General features: G+C 44.2%; 1 protein-coding gene across 2 annotated transcripts in view; it reads left to right on the forward strand.

The window, feature by feature from the left end:
* Positions 1–1,386: 1,386 nt before the first annotated feature.
* Positions 1,387–13,298, forward strand: part of nrde2 (NRDE-2, necessary for RNA interference, domain containing) — a 77,752-nt gene continuing 65,840 nt past the window's right edge. The window contains exons 1-2 of one of the 2 annotated variants that reach the window (XM_059648960.1): positions 1,387–1,495; positions 11,117–11,216. In XM_059648960.1, the coding sequence (XP_059504943.1) occupies positions 1,423–1,495; positions 11,117–11,216 (173 nt within the window). In that variant the 5' untranslated portion in view covers positions 1,387–1,422. The remainder of the gene's footprint in view (positions 1,496–11,116; positions 11,217–13,298) is intronic. The other variant, XM_059648961.1, reaches the window with a different exon arrangement.

Raw genomic sequence — 13,298 nt, forward strand, 5'->3', positions numbered from 1 at the left:
GGCCTGCTGTGTTCATCCAGCTTCACACTTTATTATCTTGGATTTTCCAGCATCTGCAGTTCCCATTTTCTTTGTAACCTTAGATAACCTGCTTCACTGTCGACGATATCATCAATTTTGGTGTCATCCGTAAACTTAATAACCATGCTTCCTAAATTCTCATTGTTTGTATAAATGACAAACAAAAGTGGACCCAGAACTGATACTTGCAGGTCACAGGCCTATAGTCTTAAAAATAACTCACTATCACCCCTGTCTATGACGATCAAGCCAATTTTGTATCCAATTAGCAAGCTCTCCCTGAATCCCTTGTGATCAAATTTTACTAATTAATCCACCATGCAGAACCTTGTCAAAGGCTTCACTAAAGCCTATGTAAACAATGTCTACTGCTCTACCCTCCTCAAACTTCTTGGAAGGTCTAATGCAGGAGAGAGGTTTTGGTAATGGGCAGAATCCTTAGAAGTATTAACATACAGAGGAATCTAGGTGTACAGATTCACAGTTCCTTGAAAGTGGCAATGCAAGTGGATAAGGTGGTCAAGAGGGTATATTGCATGCTTGCTTTCATCAGTTGGTGCATAGTGTGTAAAAATTGTCAAGCCACGGTGCAGCTGCAAAGAAGTTTAGATCACCCAAATTTAGAATATTGTGTACAGTCTGGTCATCAGAATACCAGCAAGGATGTGGCAGCTTTAGAGAGGATACAGAAATGATTTATGAGGATGTCATTTGCCTTGGAGGGTATTAGCTACCAGAAGAGATTGGACAAACTTGGGTTGTTCTCACTTGAATGTCGGAGGCTGAGGGTTGACCTATTTATAAAATGATGAGAGGCATGAATAGAATGGATATTCAGGGTCTTTTATCCCAGGGTATAAATGTTAGTTATAGTGGGCATAGTTTTAAGGTAAAAGGAGGAAGGTTTAGAGATGTGAATGACAGGTTTTTACACAGTGGGTGGTAAGTGCCAGGAATGTACTACTAGAGGAGGCGATAGAAGCAGATACAATAGCAATGTTTGAGAGGCATCGTGACGGATACGTGAATAGTCAGGGAATCAAGAGATTTGGACCGTGTAGAGGCAAAAGGTTTTTAAGTTTAGCAAGGCATCGTGTCGGCACAGACTTGGTGAGCTGAAGGGCTTACTCTGTGTGCTGTACTGTTCTTTGTTCTGTTCACATGAAGAACAGAATATGTAAGATTGCATTAAGTGTCATCAATTATTTTAATTATATTAGCAGCATTTTACTCAAGCGTACGCACAGGACCGGTTTTGATCTGTACACCCCCGGCCAATGACGCATTTCAATGGGCTCGATTCGCTGGGACTACAGTTCCCATGATGCAGCCTGCGCGCGACGCCAAACGTCATCTAGGCGACAGAGCGAGCGTGTTTGTAAGTTTCGTGGCCTGTACAGGATGGAGCCGGTTTCAGGTTCCTTGTTCCCGGCGTTTGGTGCGAGGGAATCCCGCAGTGGGAATGGCTCTGAAGGTAAATTCTTGGGAAGAAGATGAGGGACAATCGAGATGCTGTCTGTATGGTCAGTGGGCCATTTTTGTTTACTCGAAGGCCTTTTTTTCCCATGGTGAACCTCTGAGCCCCTGAAACTTGGTGACATTAACACCCCTTCCCATTCCTGACCCTTATCCTGGGTCATGCAGTGACACTGACTCGGCTGAGTATCTTTGGATGGATCAATGAGTCAGAAGGTTCGGCTTTCAAGTCCCATCACAGAGTGTTGAGCACCATCCAGGGTAGTACAGAGGGAGTGCTACACTGCCTACAGTGCCATCTTTCAGAGGAGATGTTTTACAGATGAAAAAACAGGGGTGTTTCTCCTGTCTCTGCATCCTGACAAATAAAAGTAAAACTGAAGTAAAGTTGCGATTGACCTACCAGACCAGAGGGTTGCTCTCTCATTGGAGAGAAAGAGGGACAGTGGGTGGTGGTTTAACCTGAATGTATCCACACCTCAGATTAGGGGAGGAGTTGAGAAGGAGAGTCCTTCATGGTATTCTCAGCCAGTGTTGCAAGCTAGGTATCCAATCAACTGAGCTAAACTACTTTCATGGCAACCATAGCTGGTTAATATGGGAAGGTGAAAGCCCAGTGGTATTATTGCTGGACTGTTGATCCAGAGACCCAGATAATGTTCTGGGGATGTGTTATATTGTGGAATTTGAATTCAGTAGACATCTGGAATTAACAGTGTAATGATGATTGTGAATCCATTGTTGATTGCTGGGGAAAACCCATCTGTTTCACTCATGTCTTTTAAAGAAGGAAACTACCATCCTTACCTGGTGTGGCCTATGTATGACTCCATACCCACAGAAATGTGGTTGACTTTTGACGGCCCTCTGAGCAATCAGGGATGGGCAATAGCCAGCAGTTTAGCCAGCGATGCCTCATCCCTTGAATGACTAAAGATGGGGGAAAAAAAAATGTCACGCAGCACCTTCACCTGGCAATTATTGCATTGCTGGAGCTGCTGCAGTCAAAATCGGTGTTTTGTTACACATACAGATCTGGACTAGGAATAGGCCTTTCAGGCCTGCTCTGCCATTAGTATGATTGATGTAGTTAGTTCACATTCCCAATAATACCTGATAACTTTTAACCCTCTTGCCCATCAAGAATCTACCTACATCTCTCTTAAGAATGTCTCTGCTTTCACTGCCTTTTGAGGGAGAGAATTCCAATGAGAAAAACCTGTATCTTTCTGTGGAGACGAGAGAGACTCACAGTTGGTGTGTTGCCTCCCAGGTGCGTGATGTCTCTGATTGTGTTTTTGGGGTCCTTAAGGGGGAGGGGGAGCAGCCCCAAGTCGTGGTCCACATTGGCACCAACGACATAGGTAGGAAGAGAGAGGGGGATTTAAGGCAGAAATTCAGGGAGCTAGGATGGAAGCTGAGAGCTAGGTCGAATAGAGTTGTTGTCTCTGGTTTGTTGCCTGTGCCATGTGCTAGTGAGGCTAGGAATAGGGGGAGAGAGAGGAGTTGAACATGTGGCTACAGGGATGGTGCAGGAGGGAGGGTTTTGGATTCTTGGATAATTGGGGCTCTTTCTGGGGTAGGTGGGACCTCTAGAAGCAAGATGGTCTTCACCTGAACCAGAGGGGTACCGATATCCTGGGGGGGAAATTTGCTAAGGCTATTCGGGTGGGTTCAAACTAATTCAGCAGGGGGATGGGAACCAAAATTGTAGTTCGGCTATAGAAAAGGTTGAAAGTAGGGTGGTCTGAAATAAAGTTTCAGGGACGCAAGATGGCACGGCAAGCAAGAAGTTGGTTTGAAGTGTGTCTACTTCAACGCCAGGAGCGTCCGGAATAAAGTGGGTGAACTCGCAGCATGGGTTGGTACCTGGGACTTCGATGTTGTGGCCATTTCGGAGACATGAATAGAGCAGGGACAGGAATGGTTGTTGCAGGTTCTGGGATTTAGATGTTTCAGTAAGAACAGAGAAGATGGTAAAAGGGGGGGGACGTGTGGCATTGTTGGTCAAGGACAGTATAACAGTTGCAGAAAGGATGTTTGGAGACTCGTCAACTGAGGTAGTATGGGCTGAGGTTAGAAAAAGGAAAGGAGAAGTCACCCTGTTGGGAGTTTTCTATAGGCCTCCGAATAGTCCCAGAGATGTAGAGGAAAGGATAGCAAAGATGATTCTCGATAGGAGTGAGAGAGACAGGGTAGTGGTCATGGGGGACTTCAACTTTCCAAATATTGACTGGGATCACTATAGTTTGAGTACGATAGATGGGTCAGTTTTTGTCCAGTGTGTGCAGGAGGGCTTCCTGACACAGTATGTAGATAGGCCAACAAGGGGCGAAGCCACATTAGATTTGGTACTGGGTAATGAGCCTGGCCAGGTGTTAGATTTGGAAGTAGGTGAGCACTTTGGGATAGCGATCACAATTCTGTTATGTTTACTTTAGTGATAGAAAGGGATAGGTGTTACTTTAGTGATGGAAAGGGATACGTGTATACCACTGGGCAAGAGTTATAGCTGGGGGAAAGGCATTACTATGAGACTAGGCAAGATTTAGGGAGCATAGGATGGGGAAGGAAACTGCAGGGGATGGGCAGATTAGAAATGTGGAGCTTAAGGAAAAACTCCTGTGTGTCCTAGATAAATATGTACATGTCAGGCAGGGAGGAAGCTGTAGAGCGTGGGAGCCGTGGTTTACGAAGGAGGTGGAATATCTGGTCAAGAGGAAGAAGAAGGCTTATGTTAGGATGAGATGTGAAGGCTCAGTTAGGGTGCTTGAGGGCTACGTGGTAGCCAGGAAAGACCTAAAGAGAGAGCTCAGAAGAGCCAGGAGGAGACATGAGAAGTTGTTGGCGGATAGGATCAGGGTAAACCCTAAGGCTTTCTATAGGTATTTAAGGAATAAAGTAATGACGAAAGTAAGATTGGGGCCAATCAAGGATAGTAGTGGTAAGTTGTGTGTGGAGTCAGACGAGATAGGGGAAGCACAAAATGAATATTTTTCAACAGTATTCACTCTAGAAAATGACAATGTTGTCGAGGAGGATACTGCGATACAGGCTACTAGACTACTACTAGGTGGGATTGAGGTTCACAAGGAAGTGGTATTAGAAATTCTACAGAGGGTGAAGATAGATAAGTCCCCTGGGCCAGATGGGATTTATCCTAGGATTCTCTGGGAAGCCAGGGGGGAGATTGCCGAGCCTTTGGCATTGATCTTTAACTCGTCATTGTCTACAGAAATAGTGCCTGACGACTGGAGGATAGCAAATGTGGTTCCCCTGTTCAAGAAGGGGAGTAGAGACAACCCTGGTAATTATAGACCAGTGAGCCTTACCTCAGTTGTTGGTAAAGTGTTGGAAAAGGTTATAAGGGATAGGATTTATAATCATCCTGAAAAGCATAAATTGATTAGGGATAGTCAGCACGGTTTTGTGAAGGGAAGGTCGTGCCTCACAAATCTTATTGTGTTCTTTGAGAAGGTGACCAAACAGGTAGATGAGAGTAAACCGGTTGATGTGGTGTATATGGATTTCAGCAAGGCGTTCGATAAGGATCCCCACAGTAGACTATTGTACAAAATGCGGAGGAATGGGATTGTGGGAGATGTAGCAGTTTGGATCGGAAATTGGCTTGCTGAAAGAAGACAGAGGGTGGTAGTTGATGGGAAATGTTTATCCTGGAGACCAGTTACTAGTGGTGTACCACAAGGGTCGGTGTTGGATCCACTGCTGTTTGTCATTTTTATAAATGACCTGGATGAGGGTGTAGAAGGATGGGTTAGTAACTTTGCAGACAACACTAAGGTCGGTAGAGTTGTGGATAGTGACAAAGGATGCTGTAGGTTGCAGAGAGACATAGATAAGCTGCAGAGCTGAGCTGAGAGGTGGCAAATGGAGTTTAATGCAGACAAGTGTGAGGTGATGCACTTTGGTAGGAGTACCCGGAAGGCAAAGTACTGGGCTAATGGTAAGATTATTAGTCGTGTAGATGAGCAGAGAGATCTCAGTGTCCGTGTGCACAGCTCATTGAAAGTTGCCACCCAGGTTGACAGGGCTGTTAAGAAGGCATACGGTGTTTTAGCTTTTATTAATAGAGGGATCGAGTTCCGGAACCAAGAGGTTATGGTGAAGCTGTACAAAACTTTGGTGCGGCCGCACTTGGAGTATTGCGTACAGTTCTGGTCACCGCATTATAAGAAGGATGTGGAAGCTTTGGAAAGGGTGCAAAGGAGATTTACTAGGATGTTGCCTGGTATGGAGGGAAGGTCTTACGAGGAAAGGCTGAGGGACTTGAGGCTGTTTTCATTAGAGAGAAGAAGGTTGAGAGGTGACTTAATTGAAACATATAAAATAATCAGAGGGTTAGATAGGGTGGATAGGGAGAGCCTTTCTCCTAGGATGGTGACGGCGAGCACGAGGGGGCCTAGCTTTAAATTGAGGGGTGAAAGATATAGGACAGATGTCAGAGGTAGTTTCTTTACTCGGAGAGTAGTAAGGGAATGGAACGCTTTGCCTGCAACGGTAGTAGATTCGCCAACTTTAGGTACATTTAAGTTGTCATTGGACAAGCATATGGACGTACATGGAATAGTGTAGGTTAGATGGGCTTGAGATCGGTATGACAGGTCGGCACAACATCGAGGGCCGAAGGGCCTGTACTGTGCTGTAATGTTCTATGTTCTATGTTCTATCTCTGTCTAAAATAGATGATTGCTGATTTTAAAACACTGACCCTAAATTGTAGATTCTTTCACAAAGGAAACATCCTCTCCTCAAGATCTTGTATATTTCACTCTTATTCTTCTAATCACTGGCAGACACAAGCCCTGCCTATTCGTTATTTCCTTAGTTTAGTCACCTCTGAACTGCTTTCAATGTACGTACTTCATTGCTTAAATCTGGACACCAGTGCTTTAAACAATAGTTCTCAGTGGATAACTAAAGATGGGCTGGAAAGCCCTTCTTCGTCTGTAAATGCTGTATGATGCAAGACAAATGATGTCTGCAATATTTGTAGTTCAGTCAACACCTGTGGAAAGAACAGAAAAGCATTAAATGTTCTGTTCTCTTCACAAATGTTGACTAATCATGCATTCACAGTAACTACAGTCTCTTTTTGTTTTGTGCGTCAATACGGCTGCGTTTACAGCAGAGTTGTCTAGCACATCAGGAGTGATGTGGACAAGCTGGTGTTGGACTGGGGTGGACAGGGCCAAAAATCACACGACAACAGGTTATACTAAACAGGCCAACCAAATATCCCAAATTAATGTAGTCCTATTTACCAGCATTTGGCCCATATCCTCCTAAATCCCTCCTGTACATATGCCCATCCACATGCCTTTTAAATGTTGTAATTGTGCCAGTGTCCACCACTTCCTGTCGCAGCTCATTCTGTACATGCACCACCCTTTGCATGAAAAAGTTTCCCCTTAGGTCCTTATTAAATCTTACCTCTCTCACCTTAAACCTGTGCCGTCCAGTTCTTGGATTCCTGCCACCTTGGCGAAAAAATCTTGTATATTTATGCTATCCATGCCCCTCATCATTTTATAAACCTCTATAAGGTAACTCCTCAACCTCCAACACTCCAGGGAAAATAACCCCAGCCTGTTCAGCCTCTTCCCTATCGCTCAAACCCTCCAAACCTGGCCACAACCTTATAAATGTGATAATGGGAACTGCAGATGCTGGAGAATCCAAGATAATAAAGTGTGAAGCTGGATGAACACAGGCCAAGCAGCATCTCGGGAGCACAAAAGCTGACGTTTCTAGGCCTGAAACGTCAGCTTTTGTGCTCCTGAGATGCTGCTTGGCCTGCTGTGTTCATCCAGCTTCACATTTTATTATTTTACATCCTTGTAAATCTTTTCTGAACCCCTTCAAGTTTCACAACGTCCTTCCTCTAGAAGGGAGACCAGACTTGTACGTAGTATTCCAAAAGAGGCCTAAGCAATGTCCTGTACAACTTCTATACAGCTTTCAGTCAACTTCTATACTCAATGCACTGACCAATAACGGCAAGCATATCAAACACCTTCTTCACTATACTGTCTACCTGTAACTGTACTTTCAAAGAACTATGACCCTGCACTCCAAGGTCTCTTTGTTCAGCAATACTCCCAGGACCTTACCATTAAGGGTATAAGTCCTGCCCTGATTTGCCTTTCCAAAATGCAGCACCTCACATTTATCTAACTCAAACTCCATCTGCCACTCTTCAGCCCATCGGCCGATCTGATCAAGATGCCATTGTACCCTGGGCTCAGATCGGACTGGACAGAGTAAGTGCCGGAAGGATCTTCCCAATGACTGGGAGTCTAGAATCAGGGGCCACAGTCTAGGGATACGAGGTAGACTCTTTAAGCGTGAGATGAGGACAAATTTCTTCACCCAGAAAGTGATGAGCCTTTGGAATTCTCTGCCACAGGAAGTAGTTGAGGCCAAAAACGTTCCATCTTTTCAAGAAGCTGAAACACACATAGTTCTTACAGCTGTAGGGATCAAATGATATAGAGTGTAAGCGGGCACAGTGTATTAAGTTGGATGGTCAGTCATGATCGTATTGATCATAATTTCTACTCAGAGGGCTAAGTTTCTTTGGAACTCCTTGCCACAGACATCGGTGGGGGCAGAGTCCTGCTGTATATTTAAGGCTGAGAGAGAGGGAGAGATTCTTCATCAGGCAAGGAATCAATTAATCGAAGATGAGGAAAGCTGACATTCTGTTGAATGGCAGAGAGGGCTCAAAGGGCCGAATGGCCTACTCCTGTTCCTGTATTTTGCTTGTTTGTTTCTATGTACAGCAGAGTAGAGGGATCGAGAGTGCAGGATTTTCTTACTATCTTTTTCTTTCATTGCCACCTCACTGCCTCATCTCGAAAATGTTATGACTGAAAGTGTGGTACTGCTTTAAGGACAAGTTATTCTTAGTCGATATGATTGACAGTGAGTTCCTCCAGGCCATTAATGTCAATGCTGCCAGGCTTCAGAGAGAGCTTTAGAGGGTCTTCGTATCATTTTCTTCCTGGTGCAAGGAACGCATTAGGTACTCTGGCCTTCATTGCTCAAACCGTTGAGTCCAGGAGTTGGGATGTCATGTTGAGGTTGTGCAGGACTTTGGCGACTTCACTTTTGGAGTACTGTGGACAGTTCTGGTTGTCCTGCTAAAGGAAAGATAGTATTAAACTGGAGGGTTTCAGAAAAGATTTACCAGTATGTTGCTGGGATTAGAGGGTTTGAGATATGGAAATAGACTCGATAGGCTGAGAATTGTTTTCACTGGAGGAGGCTGAGGGGTGACCTTACAGAGGTTTATAAAGTCATGGGAAGCATAGAAAAGGTCTTTCTCCTAAGGTAGCGAAGTTCAAAACCAGAGGGCATATTTTTAATGTGAGACGAGAAAGGTTTACAATGGATCTGAGTGACAATGTTTTCACAACAGAGGATGGTTCATCTGTGGAATGAGCTAAATGAAGAAGTGGGCGATGCAGGTACAGTTTCAAAGACATTTGGACAGGTATGTAGATGGGAAAAGTTGAGAGGAACATGGGCCAAATGCAGGCAAATGGGGCTAGTTTAATTTGGGAAGTCTGGTCAGCATGGACAATATGGACTGAAGCGTCTGTTTCAATGCTGTATGATTCAATGATCCCGAGATGCTTTCTGGATACATGTCCAGTTTATCATTGTTGGTTTTGCCTGGATGTGTGCTGAGTTGGCTTCCAGAAGGACACTAGCATTTCTTTTATGGCCCTCCCATTAATTTGAGATGTGGCAGCGATATTTATGGTTGAATTTCTTTCGTGACAAGCCACCAATACGCAGTCCAGGTCTTACTGCAGTACAGGAGTTTGGTAATGGATTTTTGTTGATTTAGTGTTTTTAGATGTTGATTACCTGCCATTATGCCTGCGGTTTGTTTTTGAAGAAATTCCGACAGTCCTGACCAGAATATTTTTTTAAAACCCATTGCAATGTGGAACAGTCAATCTGAACAGTTAGGGCAGGGATTATTTGGTTAGTGTGGAACAGAAGACGTAAATGGTGTTGAAATGAAGCACAGAGGAAGGAGAGAGTAATCAGAAAAACTGAATAGGTTTTTAGATCTTTTAAACTAGATGAGAGGCCTTTGTGCCAACTGAAGATAATTAAAGTAAGCTCGAATTCTGATGCAAGACGTTTATCCAATCAATTCTTGAAAAAAATTCACCCAGAATGACCATTACCGGCATGAATCACTGAAATGTAGGGTCCTTGTGCAGGTTAAAAGGAGGCCCATTTTCACGTCTGTAGTGAGCTGGCTATTTTTCTCTCTCTGTCCCCTGCCCCATGAAATTGGTTCTAGCATCTGTGCTAACCTGACACCATGCTGAGAGTGCAAACCTCCTCTTGGTCCTGGGTTGTAAGAAATTTGACCAGCTAGAGCTGGTTCCCTGTAGGCTAAGTACCCTCAGCTTGGTGTTTACTGGCAATTTCTGAGTTGGGGTATTGGGCTTTGCTGGTCCAGGAAAGGGTATGAATAAAGGAACAGTGGAGAGGGTGCTTAATTTGTACTGTAGCCTCCCGTACCTCACCTGGCAGTGTTGGCCCATTGCCCTAAGTGCAAAGATGTTCCATTTCACAGCATACACTTTCCTTCACATTAGTGAGACGAGAAGTCTTTCAGGGAAGTGATGGTCTAGTGGTAATATCGTTGGACTATTAATCTAGAGAGCCAGGTGATGTTCTGGGGAGCCGAATTTGAATCCTGTCATGGTGGAATTTGAATTCAATTAAAAACAAATCTGGAATTAAGAATCTAATGACGACCATGAAACTTTGAAGTCAAGAGTTGTGAGCGCGTGGAATAGTTTGCCCGTGGAGTCATGGAAGCGGAGTCATTAGTGACATTTAAGCGACTGCTGGACATGCACATGGACAGCAGTGAATTGAGGTTATTTTAATTTTGGATTAGGATTATTCCACGGCTCAACATCGTGGGCCGAAGGGCCTGTACTGGGCTGTACTTTTCTATGTTCTATGTTCTAATTCTTGGGAAAAACCCACCTAGTTCGCTCATGTTCTTTTAGGCAAGGAAACTGCCATCCTTACCTGGTCAGACCCACAGCAATGTGGTTGACTCTTAACTACCATCTGGACAATTAGGGATGGGCGATAAGTGCTGGCCTGGTTAACAATACTCACATCCTGCAAATGAATGCCAAAAGGAATTGATTGACACTAGCTATTGAAAAGGATACATGAAGGACTCGGAAACCAGTTAGCATCAAGGCAGAAACTTGCTGCAAAGCTTTTGCATTTAATCATATATTTTCTGTAAACTGTATCTATCTAGATGGAACCTCTCATGACTAAGTAATGTAAAGGCAGAGACATTGATCCATAACATTGTTATTCATTTTCTCAAATTCTCATCCTTTGCTGCAAGGGGTCAGCCCAGTCAACAGTGCAGCAGTGCAGGGCACTGACCACCGAAGTTTTCATTGACTTACAATAAGTTGTCCTTGGTTATTATGAATGACTTTCTTGGCGCTTACTGTGATTCACTGTCAGTTTATCTGATGAGTCCATACTTCAAAAAGCAGGGCTGCCAAATAATATTGATTTCTGCTGCCTGCAGGATTGGATTGGCTCAGTAATCAAAGCTTCCGCACTGAAGATGCCCTGCAACTGCACCATCGTATCACAGCAGACACAGCCCTGGGATCATCCCAGGCAAGGTACAGAGCTCCACCTGTTCACCCTCCATATTGCTCTCTTCCTCTGCCCCTCTTTATACACTAATTTGAACTTTACCTTCCTGCTTCAATGTCTATCTGCCCCTCTCTGTCCATCATCTTTAATTTAATGGCTGTCTATCTCTTTATTAGTTTTGTTCTATAACTCCATTTTTAAATCTCTAACTCTAAACCTCTGTATGCTGCAAAACCTTGATTTATTGATTAGGTGTTTACTCTGTGTTGAGTGACATGGACTTGAGGATGTAATTTTTAAAGTTCTTTTGAGCTGTGATATAGTTTATACGGTGTGAGTATATTGTACAAGAGCAGCCCTGTCCTGAAATGATGTTTATCTGCAGGACAGAGTTCAAATCTAAGCTTTTCTTGATGGCATCTGAAAGGCTCCGGTAAAAGTGCCTGAGCATTCCCTTGTATTAGAAAGGAAGGTAGCTCAGCCCCCGTGATGTGCTTGTCTTTAAAGATACTGCTGATTTTAGCGCTGGGCTACAGGAACTAAAGGATGTCAGGTTGAATCTCTGCTCATGTTCTATAATTGGCCTCAGCACCCACTTATCAGGCTTGAAGAAGCCAGTTCCTGATCAGAGGTGAATCTTGATCAGGCAAAGGAATACCTTCTGAGATTTCTGCACTTCTCCAGTGCTAGCCCACCTGCGCATTTGTTAGAAATCATTGCCATGGCAGGGACTTTGTCTGAACTCCTGTCCTCCTGTTCTCGCTTTTCTTTGAAGAATTTTTCATTCAAATTTGTCTCCATCCTATGAGCAAGGAAAAGGTTTCAGTTTTCTTCCCAATCTGCTGAATGTGAGGAGTTTCTGCCTTGTTACTGTAAGCATATTGAATACTGCTGAGTTCCTTCGCCTAGCTCGTCTCTCCATGCAGCGTCTGGTTAAGTGCAATCTGTTCTTCAAATCAATCTCATTTTGGCATGTGTGCAAACAGAGTTTAATCCCTTAAATGCCCACATTCCCGTGGGGATTCTAGACTCTAGCAATCCTCCATCTGATCCTGTCAAAGAAGGAATTGGGACTGATGTTTCATTTAGCAGGATTACCTGCTCTTGGCTCTGTGACAAGGAGGAGAGACAGAAAGGTTTCTCGCTTGAATAGGAAGCTGGATCAAGTGCACCACAACACTTGCTGATGCACCCTTGACACATCCTTAACTTTTTTTGAAGTTACTACTAGATAAGTAACAGTAGTGAAGCAAAATTGCTGTGTACATTTTGACATTTTTTTTAGTCAGTTCTCTGGTGTTTACTTACCTTCTGTTCCATATGTAAATCAGAGGATTTTTCCAAGAAGTACCCCAACCAGGAGTTAATTTCTCTACCCATCCCATATCTCTATATGACGTGTTCTTTAGAATTTGTCCATGGGATACGGTTGTCACTGGCTTACTGCTATTTATTGGCCATCCTTAATCGCCCTTGAGATGATAGCGGGGAGCTGCTTTCTCGAACCACTGCAGTGCGGCTGGTATAAGTCCAGCTACAGTAGTGTTTCTTTTCTCTTTTGTATTTGAGGAATAGCCTGGGGTTTCACTGTTATGGAATGACCTGGAACTATTGCTGCAGTCCCAAGCAAGCACACCTCTCTCCTATCACTTCGAGGTTTCAGAATGAGATACTTGACAATGGGTGTTTCTGAAGTAGATGTGGGAGGGAATCAGTGATCTGACCTGGATCAGAATTTGGTGGAATTAATGGGTGCTGCAGCCACTGCGGATTCTTTTAACACCGCAACACAATGTCGGAGAACCTCATGAACCAAAGAATCCCTACAATGTGGAAGCAGGCTGTTCAGCCCATCGAGAGCACATTGGCCCTCCAAAGAGCATCCCACCTGGATCCACCCCTACATTATCCCAGTAACACTGCGTTTCCCATGGCGAACCCACCTAACCTAGACACTATGGGCAATGCAGCATGGCCAGTCCACCCTAACATGCACATCTTTGGACTCCAGACAGTCGCCCGAGGATGGAATTGAACTTGGATTTCTGATGCTATGAGACAGCAGTACTAACCGCTGAGCCACCATGCCACCCACCTAAATATACCAC

Source organism: Stegostoma tigrinum, chromosome 10 (genome assembly GCF_030684315.1).
Source record: "Stegostoma tigrinum isolate sSteTig4 chromosome 10, sSteTig4.hap1, whole genome shotgun sequence".
Taxonomy (NCBI): Eukaryota; Metazoa; Chordata; class Chondrichthyes; order Orectolobiformes; family Stegostomatidae; genus Stegostoma; species Stegostoma tigrinum.